This window comes from Vipera ursinii (genome assembly GCF_947247035.1).
Source record: "Vipera ursinii genome assembly, chromosome: 6".
In the NCBI taxonomy this organism is placed as follows: domain Eukaryota; kingdom Metazoa; phylum Chordata; class Lepidosauria; order Squamata; family Viperidae; genus Vipera; species Vipera ursinii.
Window position 1 is genome coordinate 11,747,150 of NC_139515.1, and position 23,729 is coordinate 11,770,878.

Sequence of the window (23,729 nt, forward strand, 5' to 3'; positions counted from 1 at the left end):
ATAGCCTAGAACTGGTTCCTGCGTTCAGAGCCTCAAATACGTCTGAATCCTCTTCTTTGGGTCAGATTTTTCTCTGTGTTTGCCTCTAAAAATGGACACCCCCCACCCTACCCCTCCCCACAATTCTTTGGTATTTTTTTTTCTGTCTTGTCCATCTATCTTGGAAAACCATCCCGTCCAAAACCATCCTGTCCCTTCTTTCCTTATGCCCTGCAGTGTAGAAACATTTTCCCACCTAATTACTGTGTTTTTCCAAAAATAAGACCTATCCCGAGAATAAGCCCTAAATGCACCTAATATAAGCTCTATAAGTCCTAGTTTGGGGGTGAGGCGCGAACGTGAAAATCAAGCCAGGGTGGGGGTGAGGGGGTGGAGTTGCCCCACGTGCCCCGCAATAAATAGATCATGAAATATAGCAGTGTACAATACATGTTGCTTTTAAAATCTGAGTGAAATGATAAGTTTTGCAAATTGTGAGAGAACTCCAGAGATATTGTGTCGAAAAATATGGCAAGTGAAGATAATTATATCAAGGTGACTGTATGCCATCGACATGTCATGCTACTCATGCAGCTGGTAAGGTACAAGTGGTCCTTGACTGATAGCCATTTCTTTAATGACCTTTTAAAGTTATAAAGGTGCTGAAAAAGTGATTTATAATTGCAATCACTAAGGACATGATCAAAATTCAGGTGCTTGGCACCAGCATGAATTTATTACTGTTTTAAAATAACTTTTATTGGTTTTCAAAAAAAAGATACCAAGTTAAAAGACGAACAAACAGAAATAGAAGATTGCCAGTTGCAATCTTCCCAGAGGGCTTCTGGCAAGCAAAGTCAATTTGCTTTAACGACCATGTCAAAAAGGAGCAATTTATTTAACAACTGCATCACTTAGCAATGGATGGTCCGATCCCAACTGCACCTGTAATCAAGGACTACCTGGATTGCTAGTTATAAATACTACATTTTTAAAAAGAAGCTGTGATTGCCTTTAATATTAATCTCTTTCAAGGAAGATCTTCCTTCCTTCCTTCCTTCCTTCCTTCCTTCCTTCCTTCCTTCCTTCCTTCCTTCCTTCCTTCATCCCTCCCTCCCTCCCTCCTCTCTCTCTCTCTCTCTCTCTCTCTCTCTCTTTCTTTCTTTCTTTCTTTCTTTCTTGTAAATGGAAATACCCTTCCTTCCTTGTTAAGTAGTGTTATGATGTAATACAATAACACACTGGAAAACTTTCTTCTCTGGACTTGCCAAGATATCTGTTGAAGCACTGTCTGGTGGAGTGAATATTTTTGAGATTAGTCGTCTTCTTTGATGTGAAAAGAGCTACAAGACAAAGGTTATTGCATTTGATGGACGGAAAGAAGCCCTTTCAATTGGAGCATGGAATTGCGAAAGGAGTTAATTGCAGTTCATATAATTTTTTTTATGTGGTCATGATAAGCCTAGCACCTCTCTGGGCTTTGTGTTCCTCCAGCTTTGGCTGAAATGGGCAGTGTCTTTTGCTAAACAATTACTGTGTGCTAAAGTTGCCATATGAATGAAGTTGTATAAGTAAATGAATTTCCATTTAATTTGGTCTGTCTGTACAGTAGAGGTTTTTGTTCATTATTCAGGGTGTGGCTTTCCATGAACAAAGAGAACTGGAGGGAGAGAAGATGTTTCACATTTATAAATACAGGAGTCCTCAACTACAATTGCAACCAGAACTTCTGTTTCTAAGCAGGATGGCTGTTAAATTAGTTGTGCCTGATTTTATGACATTTTTGCCACAGTTGTTAAGTGAATCATGCAGTTATTAAGCAAACCCACCTTCCCCCATTGACTTGGCTTATTGGAAGTTGCCGGGAAGGTACCAAATGGTGATGATATGCCCCAACTGTTGTAAATACATGCCGGTTGCCAAGCACCCAAATTTTGATCATCTGACAGTGGGTCATAAACACGAGGATCAGTTGTGAGTCACTTTTTTCAGTGCCATTGTAACAGTGAACCGTTACTAAACAAATGCTTGTAAATTGAGGATTACCTGTAATACACTAGTTATAGAGAGAACGCAGAATCTTCTTTGTGGCAATGGGCTTCTCAGAAAGCTAAAATCAGTTTTGTCCAGAGGAACGTGCTTTTGCCTTGAAATATCTGGTTTGGCAACCAGTAGAAATAAAAGTATTATAACAACTTCTTCCTGGAGAGACACCATTAGTGATTTTTTGAATAGCAATTGATAAGTGTTCAATAACAAGTGAGTTCTGTAAAACTTTGTGACACATTCACACAAACAAGTGGCTAATATTAAGGGGCAAAATGCTTGGGATCTACTCTTCTCAGTTTGTTCCTAAAAACAGAGATTGCTGAGTTTTTAAAAATATTTTTAACTTCTGTGACCTCAATTGCAAACCAAACACTGGATGTGTAATTCACTTGAGAGAGGTGTGATATTTCCAGCATGTTAATAAATGTTACCCTTTCTTTTGTGATCTTTGTGAGGTCTTTGCATAATATAAAATTCCTCATTTGTGATTCCTGTTGATGATTTACCTCAGCGGTCTTCAAACTTGGCCCTTTTATGACTTGTGGACTTCAACTTCAATGCTGGCTGAGGAATTCTGGAAATATCACACCTCTCTCAAGTGAATTACACATCCAGTGTAGCTCAAGAGTTCTTCATTTCACCAGGACATATAGATTCTCAAAGAACTTAATAAATGGATAAATATAAATAATATTTTGCATAATGCCTTATGTTTCCTACATGGATACCAGAATATATGCCTGGGAAAGCTGATCAGGTGGCAGTGTGGCAAAGTGAGATGTAAGAGAATTTTAGATATTTCAGGAATATCTATTTTGGGGCTGCCAAGAACATTTTTTGTGAAGATTGAAAGATATTTTTTTCTTTTTACTTACAGATCAAGAAATCTTATTAACATTATCTTGTCATGGTGCCTCAGAGATTTAAACAACTAGTTTATTAGGATACATTCAAATAATTTTGTTAAGGCCTTGGAAAAATAGAAAACCTCCTCAAAAATGTGACATAGAAGATGATCCATTCTAGAAAAAGAAATGATTATGCACTTTTTGTAGCTGTGCAGAAGAGGACATTTCTTAATCTTTATGATAGATTTTAAAAATCAAAATGCTCTGTTATGCAACCAGACAGTTAAGATAAGTGTGTGATGATGGGTAATGAAGAGTGATAGGAAGAAATATGTCAAAGATGAGCACGGAAATTATGGGAGACCTGTAAAGTGAATGGCTTTTGAAATAGTAATTTTACTAAAAATTACAATGCAAGGTTAGGGTGAGTAGGAGGAGTGAATGCTGAAGAAGTTAGAACTGCATGGAATACTAAACCATAGCTATGTGAGAAGTCTGGCTTATGAACTTCCTCTCTCCTCTGTGCATTGAACCATAATTTTGCAGGACTATTTCATTCAAACGTATTGAGAATCCATTTGTTCAGATTGTAACTGGAAATCACAATCCAGTTGTGGCTTTTATGCTCTTTTTATGAAGAAGAATGTTTTCAAGGACAAGAATGAAGAAGCAAGACTGTAATTTTGCATAATCACTGAACATACAATTTAACAAAAGAAGTGAACTTGAGGAGCTGATTTTTACCGTTTTCCTTGTGCACCTTTTCAAGGAGCGCTTCCAAATTTTCACACAGCGGGAACTGTGATCAAATCAACTCTGGAAATGAAATGTTTATAAGCATATCCGCTTTTTTTCCTCAAAATATTCTGTATTTCAGACTGCCATCTGATTAAATTTCCTGAACATAAGTATTCAAGAAGCAGAGGGCATAACTTTCATCATATCTACTTGATTCTATCTCAGAATTGAGTGCATAACCTCCTCTTTATACTTTTATCAACATTTAACATATGTTTGCAGTATATATTTTTGGGATCTTTTTCTAATAAAGCCTCTAATCCTTTAATTGTATATTTTAACGCTATTAGTTAAAATTCATTGGCACAATACTGCTAAGCTTGTAAGCCACCCTGACTCTTCGGAGAAGGGCGGGATATAAATGGAATAAAAAAAATAAAAAAAATGGAGTGTGAGGATTAAAACAGTTAAGTAGGAGAACAGCTCTTTGTTTTATGCTAATTTTTCTTGGCTCTGGGGCAGGGCAACTATTGATTTTTTTAAAGCTTAGGTTGTACACACAGTGGCATTTATTTGTTACATGTAACATGAATTATTTTGAATTTGACATGGTTTGAAAACAGGTGAAAACTTAAAGATGTAGGTAGAATGTGCAGCTGAGCTGAATTTTCACAAGGGGGCAGCAGCTACCAGTTTACATATGCAACAGAATTACTTTAGGATTTTGTACAATCCGGGTGTGAAATTTTATCTGCAGACATACTGTACATTAATAAAACAATGTCAAATGTGTTTAGATTAGCCTGATTGTAGCATTCATTCTATTTTGCTAATAAGATACGTCAGTGTAGATTGTATTATTTTATCATTAGGAATGGGATTTTGAATTCAGAGGAAAGAAAGCAAAGGATGAATGACCACCTTCGAGTGTTTTCTTGTATTTTTGTAGTGCTTGTGCTGGAATGTAAGGGACACGGTGGCTCAGTGGGTTAGGACACTAAGCTTGTCGATCAGAAGATCGGCAGTTTGGCGGGTCGAATCCTGAGTGCCGCGAAGCAGAGTGAGCGCCTGTTACTCGTCCCAGCTTCTGCCAACCTAGCAGTTCGAAAGCACATAAAAATGCAAGTAGAAAAATAGGGACCACTATGGTGGGAAGGTAACAGTGTTCTGTGCGCCTTTGGCGTCTAGTCATGCCGGCCACATGACCACGGAGACGTCCTCGGACAAGCGCTGGCTCTTCGGCTTTGAAACGGAGATGAGCACCGGCCCCTAGAGTCGGAAACGACTAGCACGCATGTGCGGGGAGAACCTTTACCTTTACCTTTAGTACTGGGCTGTAGTTCAGCCCTCAGTATTTTGATCTTTGATTATTATTACAGAGAACTGCAATGTATAAAAGCCGCTTTAGAGAACAAGTTTCACGATCAAACAGAAATAAAGCAGGCTGGGCTTCCAGAGACATTTCACTCCAACTTTGGACAGAAGAGAAGATAATTAAGGAAGGGGGAACCTTGTTCGTTTACTTAGGTGTACATTCTGGCTTTTGTGTCAAGATTGAAGGTAGCACAGATAGTGCTCACCCATCTTCTTGCTCCGCAGTCTTATGAGATAGATCAGGTGAGAGAAAGCAGCTGGCCCAGTTGTTAAAGGGGCCTAGAACTTGTATCTCCCCATTCCTTCTCCAGCATCTTAACTCTTATACTGTACCAACTTTGTTGTATACATGTACATACTGCATCCAGTTTTGGTCACCACGATGTAAAAAAGATGTTCAGACTCTAGAAAGAGCACAGAGAAGAGCAACAAAGATGATCAGGGGACTGGAGGCTAAAACATATAAGGAACGGTTGCTGGAATTGGGTACGTCTAGTTTAACGAAGAGAAGGGTGAGGGGTGACATGATAGCAGTCTTTTAATATCTCAGGGGCTGCCCCAAAGAAGAGGGAGTCAAGCTATTCTCCAAAGCACCTGAAGGCAGGACAAGAAGCAACAGATGGAAACTAGTCAAGGAGAGAAGCAACCTAGAACTAAGGAGAAACTTCCTGACAGTCAGAACAATTAACCAGTGGAACAACCTGCCTCCAGAAGCTGTGAATGCTCCAACACTGGAAATTTTTAAGAAGAGACTGGACAGCCATTTGTCCGAAATGGTATAGGGTTTCCTGCCTGAGCAGGGGGTTGGACTAGATGATCTCCAAGGTCCCTTCCAACATTATTATTATTATTATTATTATTATTATTATTATTATTATTATTATTATTATCATCTAATGGAATGTTTTTCAACCGTGGCAACTTTCATATGTGTAGACTTCAACTCCCAAAATTCCCCAGCCAGCAAGATTGAGTAACACTGCTACAAGGCGTGAACCCCAAAGATTCCAAGCATTAAAACGAGATCTTGGGGAGGTGGCAAGGCACTGTTGCCATTGAGGTCTAAGGAGGAAAGAGTTTGCAAGAGAAATGCGCTCCATTAAGAAAATTAATCTGCAGGGGTAAAAGATGGAGGCAAGGACAGATTTGGTCATAAGGGCATGAAGAATGACTACTAGGTGGTTCACTATTGGCTGAGCTGAGTGGAACCAATTCCAGTTGTTCAACAGCTGGACACAGGCAGGATTCTTTCTGTAGGATTCTTCCTCACTGTTAAGAAATCAAGACACAAGTATTGCCACAAGAGCTGTATCACATTGTACTACCACACAACTAGAATAACCAGAATGTGTACTGATATGTGTGTGTGAACAGGGCAAACCTTTTGCTCGACTTTGCCTCTATTCTTCAATTTGCAATAGCTAAAAATCTACTTTTGCGTGCTGGAAGGCAACAGCGTAGACAGTTACTTTCAGTATCCAATTATTGGAAAACAAACAGTGCTGAGAGCAAGTGGATTGAAAGAAACTGAATTTAACTGTGTAGCACAATAAATTATTTGTGCAGGATCTTGAGTGTACAACATATTGTTTACTTAATTACATCCACAGAAGGCATTGTAGTTACCTGCAGACTGTCTTTGTTGGAAAACCTTTTTGAATGTCACTCGGAAATCTCTTTGGAGCATTCTTAGATTTTTTTACAAAACCGTCTTTTTCTCTCTAGTTTGGATCGCCATCTTGTCTTCTTCATTCCAATCCTGTTAGCTGCTTTAAAGAAATAAAATGGAAAGCTTCTGTTGATGAATCTCATCTGCATTCATAACATCTTCACTTTGTAATAGTCTAAGGATAGCTATGCTAAGAAATATTTCATACATTAAACACGCTTGCCAAATAGTGAACAAACAACAGTGATGGTTGCACTCCATTGATGACCCTACAATTTCTTCCTATTAGAGAAGATTATTGAGCGCTAAGATTGATTATGCTATGAATTAGGTGCAAAAGATCAGAATGATAACATCCATTTTCTTCTTGGCCTCAACTTGGAAGCAAGCTTTCCACACACTTAACTGTAGGCGCAGAAATAAAAAAATTCATCTTCAACTCCACCTTCAGGATATTTCTTCATCATGGAGGAGGACTTTCAGACAAATGTTTGAATTGTCTCTCATATTGTCTTTGTTGATAGATTCACTTGTTTTATCAACACAAGAGATCAGATGGTAGATCCTTATTATTGCCCAGGAAGATGATTAATTCATCTTGACTTGCAATATGTCCTACTGGAGTAGGAATTCAAGGTAGTGTATTTAGCTCTCCTTTCTCCAATGTTTTCTACAACAATACAGCACCACACTGTCTCTTGCCAGGTTATATGGCAGATTCACATCCAGACTTCCAGAAGGCATTTTGTTTTGTAGCCCATTTTAACTATCATTAGAAGTGGCTCTGTGACTTCTCTGATGCATCTAGTTCAGGGGTGTCAAACTGCCAGCCCGCGGGCCGGACGCATCATGACAAAACCACGCCCACACCATTGCCGGCAATGGAGAAAGCTCCGATATGTCACGTGACGTTGCGAGTTTGACACCCCTGATCCAGTTCATTTGCAGTTAGAACAAGAATTGCACTCCAGATGCTTTATAGCAGGGGTCTTCAAACATGGCCCTTTTATGACTTGTGGACTTCAACTCCCAGAATTCCTCAGCCAGCATGCCTAGCTAAGGAATTCTGGGAGTTGAAGTCTATAAGTCATAAAAGGGCCAAGTTTGAAGACCCCTGCTTTATAGGTTAAACTAACTTCTGTCTCGTGGGGCTGGCTTCTTCGATAAATTTTATTGAACCTAGAACAGGGGTGTCAAACTCAATTTCATTGAGGGCCACATCAGCATTGCGGTTGCCCTCAGGGGGCCGGGTGGGTGTGGCCTGGGTGGGTGTGGCCTACTGGGTGGGCGTGGCTAGAGTGCGTATGGCCTACAGGGTGGGCATGGCCAACTCTACATCCTTAGCATCAAGGGTGCCTATGGGGGCCTGGGCAGGAGTGGGACAGATCTGAGGGTCTCTGGCAGAAGGAGGGTCTCTGGGCTAGGGCCAAGGCAGTGGGGGCACTGTTTCCAGGATGGCTTCATGGGCCGCATGAAACCACTTCGCGGGCCGGATCCGGGCCCTGGGCCTTGTGTTTGACATGTCTGACCTAGAAGATGTTCCTACCGATGAACACTTTTCACAGTTTTTGCTATTCATGGACTGCAATCTTGGGTGCTTCTTGAACTGTGAGCCCTCACCTGCCTAATCATTGCATTCAGAGTCACTGTTGTCTCCTTCCATCTGCTTTGTTGAAAGGCAAATTTAATGGGCTCCTTTGGGGAAGGGCAGCTGCCCTTGTAACTCAGAGGCCGGTGAAAGAGTTGGGCACATTCTGCTATACAAGGATCAATGCAATAACTGTATTGTCTTTTAAGCAAACTTTCCAGACTATCCAGAACAATTTCTTCCTAGTATTTTCTTAGGGACAGTATCTTGTTCCCAGCTAAAAGGCATCAAAAGGTACCATTGTGTAGTGTGCAGCAGCAGATAATTAGTGGCATCAGCTAATCAAGTAATCCATCCCTCTTTTTTACCTGTTTGTGATATATAATCTGTGACATTAATGTTAACATTTACTTTGTTATGAATCGCATTATTGAATGGATGTTCTATTTCTGTAGCCTATTTTTTGTTGATGGTCTTTGAGAACCAATTCATTCATTCATTCATTCATTCATTCATTCATTCATTCATTATGCCAAGGGGTTTTCTATCCTGAAAAAGGTTCCTGTCCTAAACATCTGCAGTGTGGTTGTCTTTCTGTCTGTTCAGATGTTTCTCACAGTGAACCTTTTATTGCATTTGGTCAAGAAAATTGATTTATAACAATTATTCTGGAAGATGCTTCTTTTCGAATTGCGTTCAATCTATCTGTCAAGTTATATTTGTCCTAATGATAGAAAGTACACAGTATGATACACTCTACAGTACACAATACAATATTTTGAGTATTCACTACATGTTTTGAGCTGTTAGGAACTTACTTTTGTCTCTCAGAAATGATGGTGTTCTGCTGCATAGACAAATCTTTGTGGAGCATTTTCTTCCAAAGATGCTTTCTGTATCGGATCAAGATAATCAAACTTACTGGGTCAGAGTGATCTTGTTTCATGCTGTTCCTCTGTCCACAATTCAAATGAACTGGATTCCATCTCTAACAGAATCAAATTTTCAACAATAAATCTCTCTCTGTTGAAAGTATGGAATGGATGCTTCTCACTGGAGACTCTTCTCCATTCAGAGCTAAAGCCAGCAGCCACTCCAAGTACCATATTTGTTAAGTTATGCATGAAGATTTTGTCACATGAGACATGGAAGCACCATAAATCTGATTTGTTCTTTCACAGAACCAGACTACCATTTTAGTCATCGTGGACCAAATACCAAAAATGGGAAGAGAGCAGCCATTGAGGACTTGTGTGTTACCCACATGGAATGCATGTGGAATAATTTTAGACCCCCTTTCTTCTACTTATGGAAATGCATTCTGATTTGGTACAGTTTCAGAATATATACTGCTTGATTTTTGGTGAATGCACATACTGTTGCTTACGTAAGTATTAATAACTAATGACTAAATAAGAGATGTTAATATAATTATAACATGAGCAGGTGGCATCATACAGATAACGTTGGCCTATCCCAAAATAGCTCAGTGGGAATGGGCCTAATTAGCACTTGGATAGGATACTACTAGGAAATCTCAGGATTTTACAGCAGCTTGGGAAGCTGAAAAAAAAATCCTCTTTCATATTTCTGCCTGTCAGCCCTTCAAGGTGGATCTGACTAGGAAACAAAAGTCTTGCAAGATACTACTACCGTACTTTTATTACAAGGTTATATTAACCGAGTCTTGCAATGTGCCTTCACCTTCCCTCCCTTTGTTTCCTTCCTATCTCAAGGAGAGTCATATATGAAACACTTTCTCAAATTACATTTCTGCCCAGGACTCTTCTTTTTTTATCTGAGATTGTCTTGGATGCAGCTGTTTCTCCTGTCTCTGAAGTTTATTCTCACAACCCATTATTATACTGCTAAGAAACTATATCTTTGTATTCATGAAATCAGCAGAGGTCGGGGTTGGATATAAGAGAGTGTTTTACTTTTAATACGTTACATCAAAGTTATTCAGTTGAATAACTTCACACATTTTGAAATGGAAAGAAAGTGCTTGTCAGTCAGAACTTTGAAAAGCAGGTGCAACTTTAACGCTTCGTGAGTTGAATCAGATGTCGCCTAGCTTTTCACTAGGAAAATTTGGAAGAGGACTTTTATCAGGATCTTCCATTGTGTTTTGCTCATTTGTTTTAATGTTCATTTGAGGTGGAAAGCAGCAGATGGAAGGTGGGAAGGAGTGATGTGTGGGTTCATTTATGTATTCCAGAAAGTGCTATCTGCTGTTGTAGATTCATGATTGCTTAGCTGTGGGCAGAGATATCTGCAGGATATGGTAAAAAAAAAAGTCAAGATGATTGCCATCATGATGTGACAAAATTCTACCCGTGTTACATGTGATGCACCCACACCCACACTTATACACAGGGAGGAATTTTACTTGCATCTTGGACTTTTTGAGTTGATTGAGCAGATCTAGAGCCTTTAAACCATGATGGTATCTATAGCAAATTCCTGTTTTCTGTAGAGCTTATCATTTCAGGGTTTGATGTGGAATCTACAGTGGAGAAAGAGTCTAAGACGGAGGACCCCAACCTTTTGGTCACCACAGACTGGTTCTGTGGAGAGCAGTTTTTCCACAGACCAGATGGGAGTGTGGTTTCATGGTTCCACACGTGTGCGAATGGGGCTTCGTTTGCTTACGCAGATCAATTCCTGGCAGGGGGTTGGGGACCCTGATCTAAGAGAAAAGGCTTCCTAAACTCTATCTTGCTTCATCTTTGGGAGACGCTGCTTTCACGTAAGCAGAACTGAGAATAAGATTGTGTTGTGGAAAAAACCCAATGAAAGAAACACAAGACAGCAACACAAAGCAATAATTCTTACTTTAAGATTCAGAGGTTTATTTTGCTAATAATTTGGAACATAGCAAGCATAATAACACAACATCACTTACATTAATAACCCATTGCAATGAGGTCCACTGACATAGCAGCTCCAAAGGATAGCTATTGGCCAGTGGCCCCGAGCTGATCTTGAGCTATGACTTTTGTACCTTTATTCCAACGACCATCCACAGATAGTCATTATCTTGCAAAATCAGTTCCTTGTTCTTACTTGCTGACTAGCAGTTTCCACATACACCCGTGTACGTCTGAAACCTTCATCCACCAGTTACTTTCAGTTCCTCATCTCCCACGGTTACAATGCTCGTGTTCTAAATATACATGTAAAACTATCTACTTGGCAATTTCATTTTGCGCAACATTGCAACGGCGTAGCAAATTACAAATAATTCGTCTGCAATAATTCGTCTGCTTCAAGCAAAGCTTTTAAATCATCTTATGTGGGGCCTCTCTTATTAGATCTAGGCCTTGTTTCGCCCAATGAGGTGGTGGGCTACATTTTCATCTCCCACAGTTGGAAATCCGCGTTTCAGCAAACTGTTGGGGGGGAAAAATGATCTGAAAAAGCCCCGTTAACTCGTTTTTGTTAAATGGCATTGGAATGGCTTTTTCTGGAGTTACATAGAAGAGTTTCTTTTCCTTTTTCCTGCAGGTTAGGCCAAAGACTCTGATCCCGGACAGCCTCCCAATTTCTCCATGCAGAGATCAACCTTCCAAGCAACCTCCAACATTTCAGAAGGCAACAGTGGTCAGCATCAAGAATCCAACTCCTGCCCTCCCCACTGCCAATAATACTGTCAGCCATGTACAGACGTCCAGCAGCCAATCACAAAGTGTCACAGAGACGGCAGCCATCTCTTCCCTGAATAGTGCTGGGGTAGCATATGCCATTATCTCAACATCTCCCAATAATGCAATGCCCATCAACACCAGCGCTGCTGTCTCGGTGGTTAATGACAGCATTAAAGTGCAACCAGTTCTCATCAGTGCTGACAGCAAGGTAGGTTTCATTAGGGAACTGCAGACCTTATAAATGACTTAAGACAATATCAAGACGACGGATCTGCGTTTCTGCTTACTGCAGTGACTGCCCTGGTGAATAAAGTGGGAATCTTGTATGCCTCAGTAAATGGGATTCATAATCAAATCTTATCACTTGACCTCACTTGGCAGTCGTTAAAGAGATTCATTCCTATATCCCAGAACTGGGCCATGTAAGAGGTTAAGGGTTCGCTGGCTTGAAAGCTAAGCAAGAGAGCTTTTGCAGAATTGGCATATTCATTATTGGCCTTCAGTTGCGGTATGCAGAAGTGGCTGAGTGTCCAGAAACATCTTTCACTGCAAACCAATTAAGTGCCCATAATGGTAATCAGATCAAGATGGTATCAAAGCAAAATTACCAGGAAACAGATGCAAACAACAGAGCTGAGGTAACTGTGAAGAATCTAGAGAGACGGTCCATAGCTTTATTTTTAAGGGAGAACGTGACTCCAAACGCAGAGGTATTTCCATCATATCCAGGGCTCCTGGGTGGTCACTTAGATGGAATGCAGGTCTTCCCTCAATTTCTATCATATTTCAATCTCATCTAGCTCTTTGCTGATTCCTGACAGGTGCTAAAGGATATAAACCGCTGTATTATAGATTATAGACCCATGGTGGCGAACCTATGGCACGAGTGCCACAGATGGCACGCAGAGCCCTCTCTGTGGGCCCATGCGCCGTCACCCCAGTCCTAAGCCTTCAGCTGGGTTTTATAAAACCTTTTCGCTTTAGGCCTCCGCCACTGTGTGCAAAAAAAAAAAGTTCGATCAATCAATCATTTTCAACTTCTTGTGGGGAAAAAAAAGATCTCGCAAAGTTGGAATTGATTGACTGAACTTTTTAGCCCCACCCAGTCTGCTGTTACCACCGCAGCCATGCCCACCCAATGGGCCACACCCACCCAATTGGCCATGCCCACCCGGCACACGACGATACATAAGTGGGTTTTGGGTTGCGGTTTGGGCACTTGGTCTCTAAAAGGTTCGCCATCACTGTTATAGATGAAACGATTATCTGCAGATTGATGACCTACTGCAGCGTAAATCTAAATGTTCTTTCAACAACTTTATAGGATACAAATTGTTCAGCCCAGGAGATGTGATGGGGTAATTGTGACCCTTTTTTGCTGTTGGATAGTGGTGATGGTGGTTTAAGACTTAGGTCAGCCATTTCACCCCTTCACCACTCCTGAACCCCCCTCCCAATGTGGCTGTGGATCCCACACAGACTTCTGAAATGCAGATGACAATATGTCACACAAAGCAGTGGTGCAGACTTCAAGTTGACCAATGGTGGGGATAAAAATCATTATTTGTTCAGACTAATGAACAAAGTATGTCGATTGTAGGGAAGTGATAATTTTGGCCACTTTGGGGTACAATCTGTACTCTTATTTGAGAATCAGTTATATTGGCTGTGTAAACAACCAAATGATAACATTCAATAAGGTATTTGATAAAGTAGACCACAGCCTACTTCTTGATAAGATAGAAAAATGTGGTTTAGACAGCATCACCACCAGATGGATTCGTAGCTGGCTGACCAGCCGTGCTCAGCGTGTGTTCCTTAATGGAGCTGCATCTACATTGAGGGAAGTGTGTAGTGGGGTGCCCCAGGGCTCTGTTCTGGCCCCAGGGCTCTTCAACATCTTCACCAGTGATTTGGATGAGGGGATAGATGGGGAACTCATCAGATTTGCAGACGACACCAAGCTGGCAGGAATAGCCAACACTCCAGAAGACAGGCTTAAGATATAGGTGGATCTTGACAGACTTGAACATTGGGCGCTATCTAACAAAATGAAATTCAGTGGTGCGCTGCAGCTGCCAAGAAAGCCAACACAGTGCTAGGCTGCATTAAGAGAGGGATAGAATCAAGATGACGTGAAGCGTTAATACCACTTTACAATGCCTTGGTAAAGCCACACTTGGAATACTGCATCCAGTTTTGGTCACCACGATATAGAAAAAGATGTTGAGACTAGAAAGAGTACAGAGAAGAGCAACAAAGATGATCAAGGGATTGGAAGCTAAAACATATAAGAAACGGTTGCTGGAATTGGGTATGTCTAGTCTAATGAAGAGAAGGACGAGGGTTGACATGATAGCAGTGTTCCAATATCTCAGGGGCTGCCACAAAGAAGAGGGAGTGTATACCTTGGGGAGCACCTGCGGCCGGCGTCAACTTCCCTCCGCCCAGTACGCTCCCACAGAGAGGGCCTCCTCAGGGTGCCACCGGTCAAAGAATGCTGACTGGTGGCCCCCAGGGGGAGGGCGTTCTCTGTGGGTGCACCGGATTTATGGAACCATCTTCCGGCTGAGCTCCGGATGGCGCCTGACCTCCGCTCCTTCCGGCGCGATCTCAAAACCTACCTTTTTGAACAAGCTGGCCTGGCCTGATGGGATGGGGTTGGGTTTTATAAATCGGTTTTAACCTTTTAATGTGTACTAATTTATTCATGGGCATTGTTGTTTAATCGCTTTTAATTTTTGTATCTCGTTTTTTAATATGTATTGCCCTGTTCACCGCCCTGAGTCCTTTGGGAGAAGGGCGGTATACAAATTAAATTAATTAATAAATAATAATAAATAAATAGTCAAGCTATTCTCCAAAGCTCCTGAAGGCAGGACAAGAAGTAATGGATGGAAAGTAACCAAGAAGAAAAGCAACCTCCTAAGGAGAAACCTCCTGTTTGTTAGAACAATTAACCAGTGGAACAACCTGCCTCCAGATGCTGTGAATGCTCCAACACTGGAGGTTTTTAAGAATAGACTGAACAGCCATTTGTCTGAAATGGTATAGGGTTTCCTGTCTGAGCAGGGGGTTGGACTAGATGACCTCCAAGGTCCTTTCCAACTTTATTATTATTATATAATATTGAAAAATATGTTTCTGATCAATAAGATATACCATGCTAGTTCAGTCTAGTAGTTAAGGCACCAAGCTAGAAAGCAGGAGACCATGAGTTCAAGTCCTGCCTTAGCCATGCAAGCCAGCTGGGTGACTTTGAGCCAGTCCCTCTCTCTCAGCCCAACCTACCTCACAGGGTTGCTGTTTTAGGGAAAATAGGAAGAGGAAGGTGTGTTGAATATGTTTGCCGCCTTGAGTTATTTATAAAAATAATAAAAGATGGGATATAAATAAATAAGACTTCAGAGACAAACATATGACAAAAAGTTAGGAAAATGATTTTTTTTAAAAAAACACACACACTTATTTTGCCATTTCCTTTGATTTAAGGGACAAATCCGTGTGGTATCTGAGGACTTCCTGGGTATGCTACAGGATAGAATGGGAAATTGAAAAAAACATCTCAGCTCCTTCTGAGATACTTCTATTGCCAATAAAACCACTGTTGATCTTGATTTGAGGGCCTTTTTCATCTTTATTGTGCACGCAGTATTTGCATTGTGCTAATTTCTTGCAAAGCAAGGTTCTGGGGGCAAGAAATAAAATAACAAAATGCAAAGTGGAGATGGGACCTTCCTTTCAAAACACAACTATAATTCAGAGTCCATCATTTTCTCCTTTAGCATACATTTCACAGAAGGCAAAACTCACAAGATTCGGTAACAAGCAACTTGACCAGGAAATGGAATAGCAGAGAGTCTGAGAATCCAGATGTCAAAATTTGCTTTACGAGGCCCAGTGCAAGACAAAATTAGTAATTCTTACAGAAATCATCATATATTCCTAAAAGAACACGGATCTGTTCCACACACACAACTCCATGCCAAACACAATTCTGTATTGAAACCGAGTAACAGCAACCAGCACATCAAACTAACTCAGCAGAAACCCACCACACAAAACACAATGCAATTCCAGAACTCCAGGCTAGATAAAGGTAAAGGTAAAGGTTCCCCCACACATGTGTGCTAGTAGTTTCTGACTCTAGGGGCCAGTGCTCATCTCCGTTTCAAAGCCAAAGAGCCAGCGCTTGTCCGAGGATGTCTCCGTGGTCATGTGGCCGGCATGACTAGACGCCAAAGGCGCACGGAATGCTGTTACCTTCCCACCGGAGTGGTCCCTATTTTTCTACTTGCATTTTTATGTGCTTTCGAACTGCTAGGTTGGCAGAAGCTGGGATGAGTAACAGGTGCTCACTCTGTTACGCGGCACTCGGGATTCAACCCGCCAAACTGCCGACCTTCTGATCGACAAGCTCAGCATCCTAACCCACTGAACCACCACATCCCCAGGCTAGATAGGAAAGCCCAAAAATTTCTTCAGAGAAGTCAGTAGCAAGCCATTTTTCTGTTGTCAGAAAGCAAAGCCTACATAGAGGAAATTGACAGTTCAACTCAAAGGATATTTTTGTAGGATGCTTACCGGACATTCAAATCTTATTACAACTTCTGTGTTTTTACGTGCTTTATTGACAGAGCACACCTCAGCTTTTAAAGGCTTTTCAGTTTCCCTAGCCAGAATTAAAAGTTATTCTGTGAGTTGAACGTGTCGTGTCTTGAAATTGTCAACATTGGGAAATACTTCCTTTAGCTATATGCACTGGTTTATTTTCATGTCTTTCACCTGTCTCTTGATTTTCAGGTCATCATCATTCAACCTAAAGTTCAAAGTCAGACAGAAAATAAAGTGGAGATAAAGAAACCTATTGAAGAGTCAACTCAGGGACCCGCTACCAAAAAGAGAAAAGATGAAAATCCAGAGGTAAAAAGGCCACTTTATTATCTTGAGAAATATACATGTTTGTTGTGCACCTGAAGACTCCAATAATCACAATATAAAATAGATCAAAGATCAAAATAGACAAAATTGTGTATTTCTCAGATATTTTTTGTTTTACTTACAACTTTTGCTAGTGACAGCTTGCTGGAGAATATAACCACAAAATATAGCTGGGGCAAATGTAATGCGCCTGTTGTCTAGCCATAAAGTTGGGTATCGGGTTTTTTTTATGCCCCTCCACTACTTTCTCCACACTTCTCCTTTTAGCCTTCATCCAGTTTATGTTTGTGCCTGTACTATGCTAGTCTTCTAATGAAACAATGAGGGTGTCAATTTGCTCTTGCTTCTCCAAAATCCAGAAAATTATTGTACCAGAAGAATTTATCAGGAAGCATTATTAAGCAGACTTAGTAATTACTCCATAGAACTGGATTAACAGCTCCTGGGCAGTCTGATCTTCCTGAGTTGACGCAGGAAGAACATTCTTTTTTTTAATAATTATTTTATTAATTTTCTATCCTTCTAATTATAATAATACTTTTATTTCTAACAGTTATCTATTTTCATAGCCATATTCAAACATCTGTTTAGTAATATAATATCCCATCTAGTAGGGCAGAGCCTCTATTTTCTTCAGTCTTACTCTAGCTTTCTTCCTTTGCCAAATAACTTTCCAAGTCAGTACTTTTAAATCATCAAGTAGTTCTTCCTCTGTTTTTGTATATATTGTTTGGAATGAGGAAAAGAATTTGGTTGAAGTGTTTTTGGAAGAATGCTCAACCCATTTATATTCATTAAACAGCCTCCATCCTTCTCCTTCAGTTTTTGTTTTCATTTCTTGTTTGTCAATATTCAGCATTTCTCCTAAGAGCTTTATCATCCATTCGATCAGCTCTTCTTCCTTATCCTCAAATGTGTTCTGAGATCTTAACAAGTACGGTGTCTTTTCCATTTCTGGTGTTATCACTGCATCTTCTAATTTTTCATTTGTCTGTATCTGTAAATTCCTTCCTTTAGGACTTCGATCTTTGGATCCATTTCTTCTAATTTTCCTTTTGTTTTGTGGGTTATTAGTTCCTTCTTTGCAGTCATTGTCTGGATTTGTAAATTTAGGTTAGAAAATTGTTCTTTTATCTCATTTGTGTTACTTTTAGTCTCATCCTGCAATAAAACAATTGTCTCTTGAATTGATTTCAACATGGAAAGCATTTCTTTCTGAGATTCATTAACATATTCTTGTTGATATTTCAAGCTGGGAGCTTAGGAGACAGGTGTTGAAGATGATTTTTTTACCATTTAAGGCTGAGTATGGAACATTCATTTTGTTTTTGTGTGTAGTCTTTATAGTCCAGTAGGGTCCCCAACCCAGATAAGCAGTCCAAGAGTTTTGTTTTTCCCTTTTCCCAGGTGCAGTCTGCAAAACTGAAAGTGTCCAGGAACAACAAAGAGTCTTATCTGAATCTGGGCTTCAAGTCAAGTTTCCCTTAAGCATAATAAATTGTAGTGCCATCATTCTCCACTATATGTCATTGACACTGTTTTCCAGCTTTCCAAATCCAAGCTTATTTTGAAAACTTTCAAATATTTTTTCTAAAAAAAGTCTCAAATGTACTTTTAGTCCCCAAATTAAAAAATTATAGATCTGTATTAGTTCCAAATTGACCTTGTAGTTTTCTCTGTTTTCCCCCAAAGCAATTAATTAGCTGCTTTTCTTTTCCTGAGGGAGCAGGGCTGTAACTTCCCTCTCTCATCGGAGAGGATTCTTTGCTTTGGGCATTCTTTTTTCCAGGAAAGTAGTATTAAGGTCATAAAAAGAGGATAAAGTCTCACCCAGTTCCATCCATGTTGCACAGAAAATGCTAGTTAGTACTTGTCTTCAGTTGTAAGCAGCGAATATAGCCAGTCTTTCCACTGCCGGTTGGGAGGGCTTCCTCGGATCCAGTGGAAGGGCCACCAACAAGGGTCCCCTCCTTTGTTGCCTTTTCAGGATGACTTTCAACCCTTTTTAGGGTCCCCCTAAAAATGGGGCAAAATCAAACGTGGAACACGGAGCCCCGTCTTCCTGTGCCTGTCACGCCACAACGTCAAACTGGAAGTCCAAGAAGAACATTCTTTTTAGTGATGGGTTTAGGTGTTCATTTTAAATCCTGGGAGTTTATAGAATCTGGAAAATTTGAAGGATTCTACTGCTGATACTTTCAAATATAGTAAGAGTTGATAGAACAGAAGGGGTCCTCCTAAAATCCACTCTTATCTCTATGTGTTTTAAGTCTGTTCAGCTCCAGATTGTTCTAGTGGCACCACAGGGCCAATTGTTCAACATCCCGTCTATATGCAGACCCATCACTGTCTCAAATGAGACCAATGACTGTTGTATCATCTGCAAATTTCAAAACTTTAGCAGAGGGATCCTTAGAGATCCTTAGTCATTGGTATAGCGAGAGAAGAGCAGTGGACAGAGCACATAGTCCTGAGGACCACCCCTGCTGATTGGTCAGGTTCTCAGTGTGATTTTCCCTATCTTTCGAAAAGCTACATTTGAGGAATTTCTGGAATGATGGTATTGAATGCCAAGCTGAAGACATCAAAAAGGACTTTTGCATAGGTCTTTGGGGATTCAAGATGTTGCAAGATGAAGTGCAATATCAGACCATGCACAGTCTTATTGTGCTGAGGTAACCCAGGAGTAAATACAGTAAACAGTGGTTTGTATTAAATGGTGGTTTATATTACAATATCTACAAATATATGTACTAGAAACAACATTCATACATGTGGTGATAATTCAGCAAACTCCAATACACAGCAATTACAGCAGGAAATGGACAAGAGAGAGAACACAGCAGCAGAGCCTTCCCTTTTATACTCAGGCTCTTAAAGGGATACAGACACTGGCTGAGTCATTCCTATTATTGTATCAACTACCTTATGTTACATTACATCATTACATAAGCTGTTTAGCTATTCAATTAATACCTTGACATGCCATGCGATATTGGCAGCAGCATCTGCCGATCTATTTGCTCGATAGGCAAACTGTTAGGGGCCTAATATAGCAGATCTATGATGATTTCCAGGTGGGCCTAACCTCTCAAAGATCTCCATAACTACAGATGTCAGAGCAACCAATCTATAGTCATTTAGTTCCTTGATGGAGAGTTTCTTGGGAACCGGGATGATACAAGAGCATTTGAAACAAGAAGTGACAATAGCACGTCTCTAGTGATGTATTCAAAATACCGGTGAAGGCAGTTGTTCAGCACAGACTTTCAAGCACGAAGCAGTTACTCTGTCTGGGCCTGGTGATTTTTTGATCTTTTGCCTATGAAATAGACCTCACACATCTTATTTTAAAATCACCAGAGGTGGGGGCCCAGAGAGTTGGAGATAGGTGTAGGAGATCTGGCTATTGCTGGTGCATCTGAGGTGGGGGAACACAGTGATAGATGACAATGTTCTCCTCTCAAACCTATAGTAGAACACATTCAGGTTATCTGCCAGTTGCCAATTCTCTTCAGTGATGGAGGGAGATCTGCTGTAGCCAATTATATTCTTCAGGCTTCTCCACACATTTGCTAGTTCATTAGCTGAGAGCTGATTTTTCAGCTTCTCTTTGCTGCCCTGATTTTCCTTATTAATATTTTCCTGCCCTAATTGTATAAAAATCTATCTTCTTTCCTGTAGGCCTTCCTTTTGGCACAACGTAGCTGCTTGAGCTTAATCATTGCTTTTTTAAAAAAGTATTGGCTTAGGCATTTTTTTCACTATAAGACTTTTCCGCATAGAATATTTTTAAGTGTTGCTTCTGTTCTGTGAAATCTGTTCTACTTGAGATAAAGTTCAAACCCGTTTTTTAAGAAATCATCCTGGGAGCACATCAGAGCAAAAACAGGCATCTGCTCTCTACACAGCCATTTCTGGGCAAAGGAAATGTTTAAACAGAAAGTCTTAGATACTAGGGTACAGATAGATATGAAGTTATTGGCAAAAAATAAGTCTTTAAAACTGGTTGTCCAAGAACACAGCCACTTTCCAAATTGACAAACAAAATTGATCAGTTTGATGCCATTCTTAAGGCCTACTCTAGAGTAAGATTTGATTTATTGGATTCCAAGGCCAAACATGGGCCCTTTTGTTACAATATCATGGCTGGATGTTTAGATATCTAAAATCTCTACTTGAAAGAGCAGCCCATTGAATCCTGAATTGCAACTGTCCTGTTTTCTATTGGACTCTTAAGATATACATTATTAGCAGAACTGCTAAGTTTAGAGACAAGAATGTTTGGCTAAGAATCCATTATATTGAATGGGCTATCATATAAAGATGATATATTTATCTAAATATTGACTGACTGTATTAAGCACATGTGTATTTTAGTATTGCATTTTCCTGTACCTATTTTATCTTGGAAACAGACGTTGTATTTAACCTTTATTTTGAATTTTTGATATGATTGTGAGACTAATCAATCAATAAACTATTTCTGTCTGTCTGTCTATCTATCTATCTATCTATCTATCTATCTATCTACATAAAATCAACAGTTTCATTTTGCATTTATCTCTTATTTCCGTGGTGGCGAACCTATGGCACGCATGCCACAGGTGGCACGCAGAGCCCTCTTGTCACCCCAGTCCTAGGCTTTCAGCTGGGTTTTGTAAAACCTTTTCGCTTTAGGCCTCCGCCGCCATGTGCAAAAAAAAAAAGGTTCAATCAATCAATCAATTTCAATTTCTTGCGGGGAAAAAAAAAGATCTCGCAAAATTAGAATTGATTGATTGAACTTTTTAGTCCCACCCAGTCTGCCGCTACCACCGCAGCCACACCCACCGAGTGGGCCACACCCATCCAATGGGCCATGCCCACCCAGCACCCGACAATACACAAGTGGGTTTTGGGTTGCAGTTTGGGCCGTCGGTCTTTAAAAGGTTCGCCATCACTGTCCTATTTGAAAAGAAAAAAGATGTGCAGTTCATGAATCATTGTATTGTTTTTAGATTGTAAATGGCATTATTTTATTAATAATACCACTTAACATTCACACTGAACTTTGTAGCAGTTTGTTTATTTTTGGCTAGAATGTCTTACAGCAGTATTGAGAGAAAGGTTAGGGTTATCTGGGTATTACAGAAGGGAAGATTCCACAGCTGTAATTTATCAGTTTCTCTGGTAGGTTTATAGCAGAAGTCAGATTTTAATAAAGGATCTCCTCTCTTACAAATTACTCTCTGTGCCAACGCACTAAGACTAACCTATTACTATTACTAACCTATGCAGCTGTTACTATTATTGTAACTCATTATTTTGTTACGGGGTAATTCCAAATGCATAATTTGAAACAATATGATATGTATGCTCTGCCTTAAATACAACACATATACATATTTTGGAAATAGCCAGTTTCGAAATGATTCCTATTGTAATACCTAAACTTATTTTCAATATTTTGCATGCCTTTATTATATGATGAGTTGACTGATTTTGCAATTTTAATAATTTTACAGATTTTTTTTTGTAGCCATAAAAACAAGCCCCCATTACGTATAAGGAATTCCGCCAATTGTTCAAGGAGTCTGCCCTAGCTAAATCACGTTTCCACAATTAATTTTGATATCTTCTGCTCCTGCTTTTTTTTTCTTATATCAGAGTGAACCCCAGGAAAAATTACACCATCACAAAGCCAGTACACGGCTTAAAACAACACAACACAGAGACAAACCATGTTTTCGTAATTGCTATGGATAACAGAGCCTTGGTGGAGCTGTGGGCTAATGCCTCCTTAAGTAACACCAGCTGCCTGCAATTAGTGCAGGTTCGCATCCCACCAGGCTCAAGGTTGACTCAGCCTTCCATCCTTCCGAGGTAGGTAAAATGAGGACCCAGATTGTTGGGGGCAATAAGCTGACTTTGTAATAATGCCGCTTGGGGGGGGGGGCGAAAGCCCTAATAAGCAGGCATATACATAGAATGAAGGCTATTGCTAAGCACATTGATTTGTGCTTCTTAGATTGTAAGCTGCCCTGAGTCTTCGGAGAAGGGCGGGATATAAATGGGATTAAAATAAAAACATGGAAAGAAAAAGAATCTAAGCTGGCGTGCTATCTCAAATAAAGTGTTGATAGGCCAACCAGGTAATAAAACACTGACTTGGGAAGAACTTATTTACAAGAGCCAGGAAAATCCTACCCTCTTGGCCAAGAGCCATGTTAATTGACTTCATTTAATACCCTCCTAGAGATACCAAGTTCTGCCTGCCTGCACCCTGTTCACATCCGCACGCAGGTAGTCCTTGACTTAACAAACATAATTGAACCCAGAATTATTGTCGCAAATTGTGCCATTCATTATGTGGATGATCGTATGATTGCACCTGATTTGATGACATTTTTTGCGGTGGCTGTTAAGTGAACGCCATGGTTGTTAAACAAATCCATTGTCCGCAATGGGCATTTTTTTGCGGAAACTGGAAGTAAACACCAGTTTCTAGTACAAAAGCTCTAAATTGTGGACATATGAACATGGAATGCTGCAAACAGCTATAAATGCAGGTTAGCTCCGAAGCACCCAAAATTTGATCGTGTTACTCCAGAGGGTTTGGTTGTCAGAACTTAGAATTTGGACCATAAATACATTTTAGGGGCTCTGTCATAACTTCAAACAATCGCTAAGTGACTGGTTATAAGTCAAGGACAAGCTGTCTGTAATTCCCCCTTGGATTGGTGCATGCTGTACCTTCCTCCATTTCTAGCAAATAGTCTGAATCTGCAAGGATGAAGTCAGGATTTACCTAAGGCTTGCAACAATTATCAAAAATAATTTTTAAAAAGTTTCAACGTGTACAACAAGAAAAAAGTCAAAACGATGCGTCTGCTAACGGCAATGGAGGTAACGGG

The 23,729-nt window shown here is 40.1% G+C and overlaps 1 protein-coding gene across 1 annotated transcript in view; it reads left to right on the top strand.

Annotated features, from left to right (window-relative positions):
• Positions 1-23,729, top strand: part of PHF21B (PHD finger protein 21B) — a gene marked incomplete at both ends in the record, with an annotated part of 202,938 nt that overhangs the window by 145,980 nt on the left and 33,229 nt on the right. The window contains 2 exons of the mRNA XM_083366542.1: positions 11,753-12,100; positions 16,696-16,815. Of these exons, the coding sequence (XP_083222668.1) occupies positions 11,753-12,100; positions 16,696-16,815 (468 nt within the window). The remainder of the gene's footprint in view (positions 1-11,752; positions 12,101-16,695; positions 16,816-23,729) is intronic.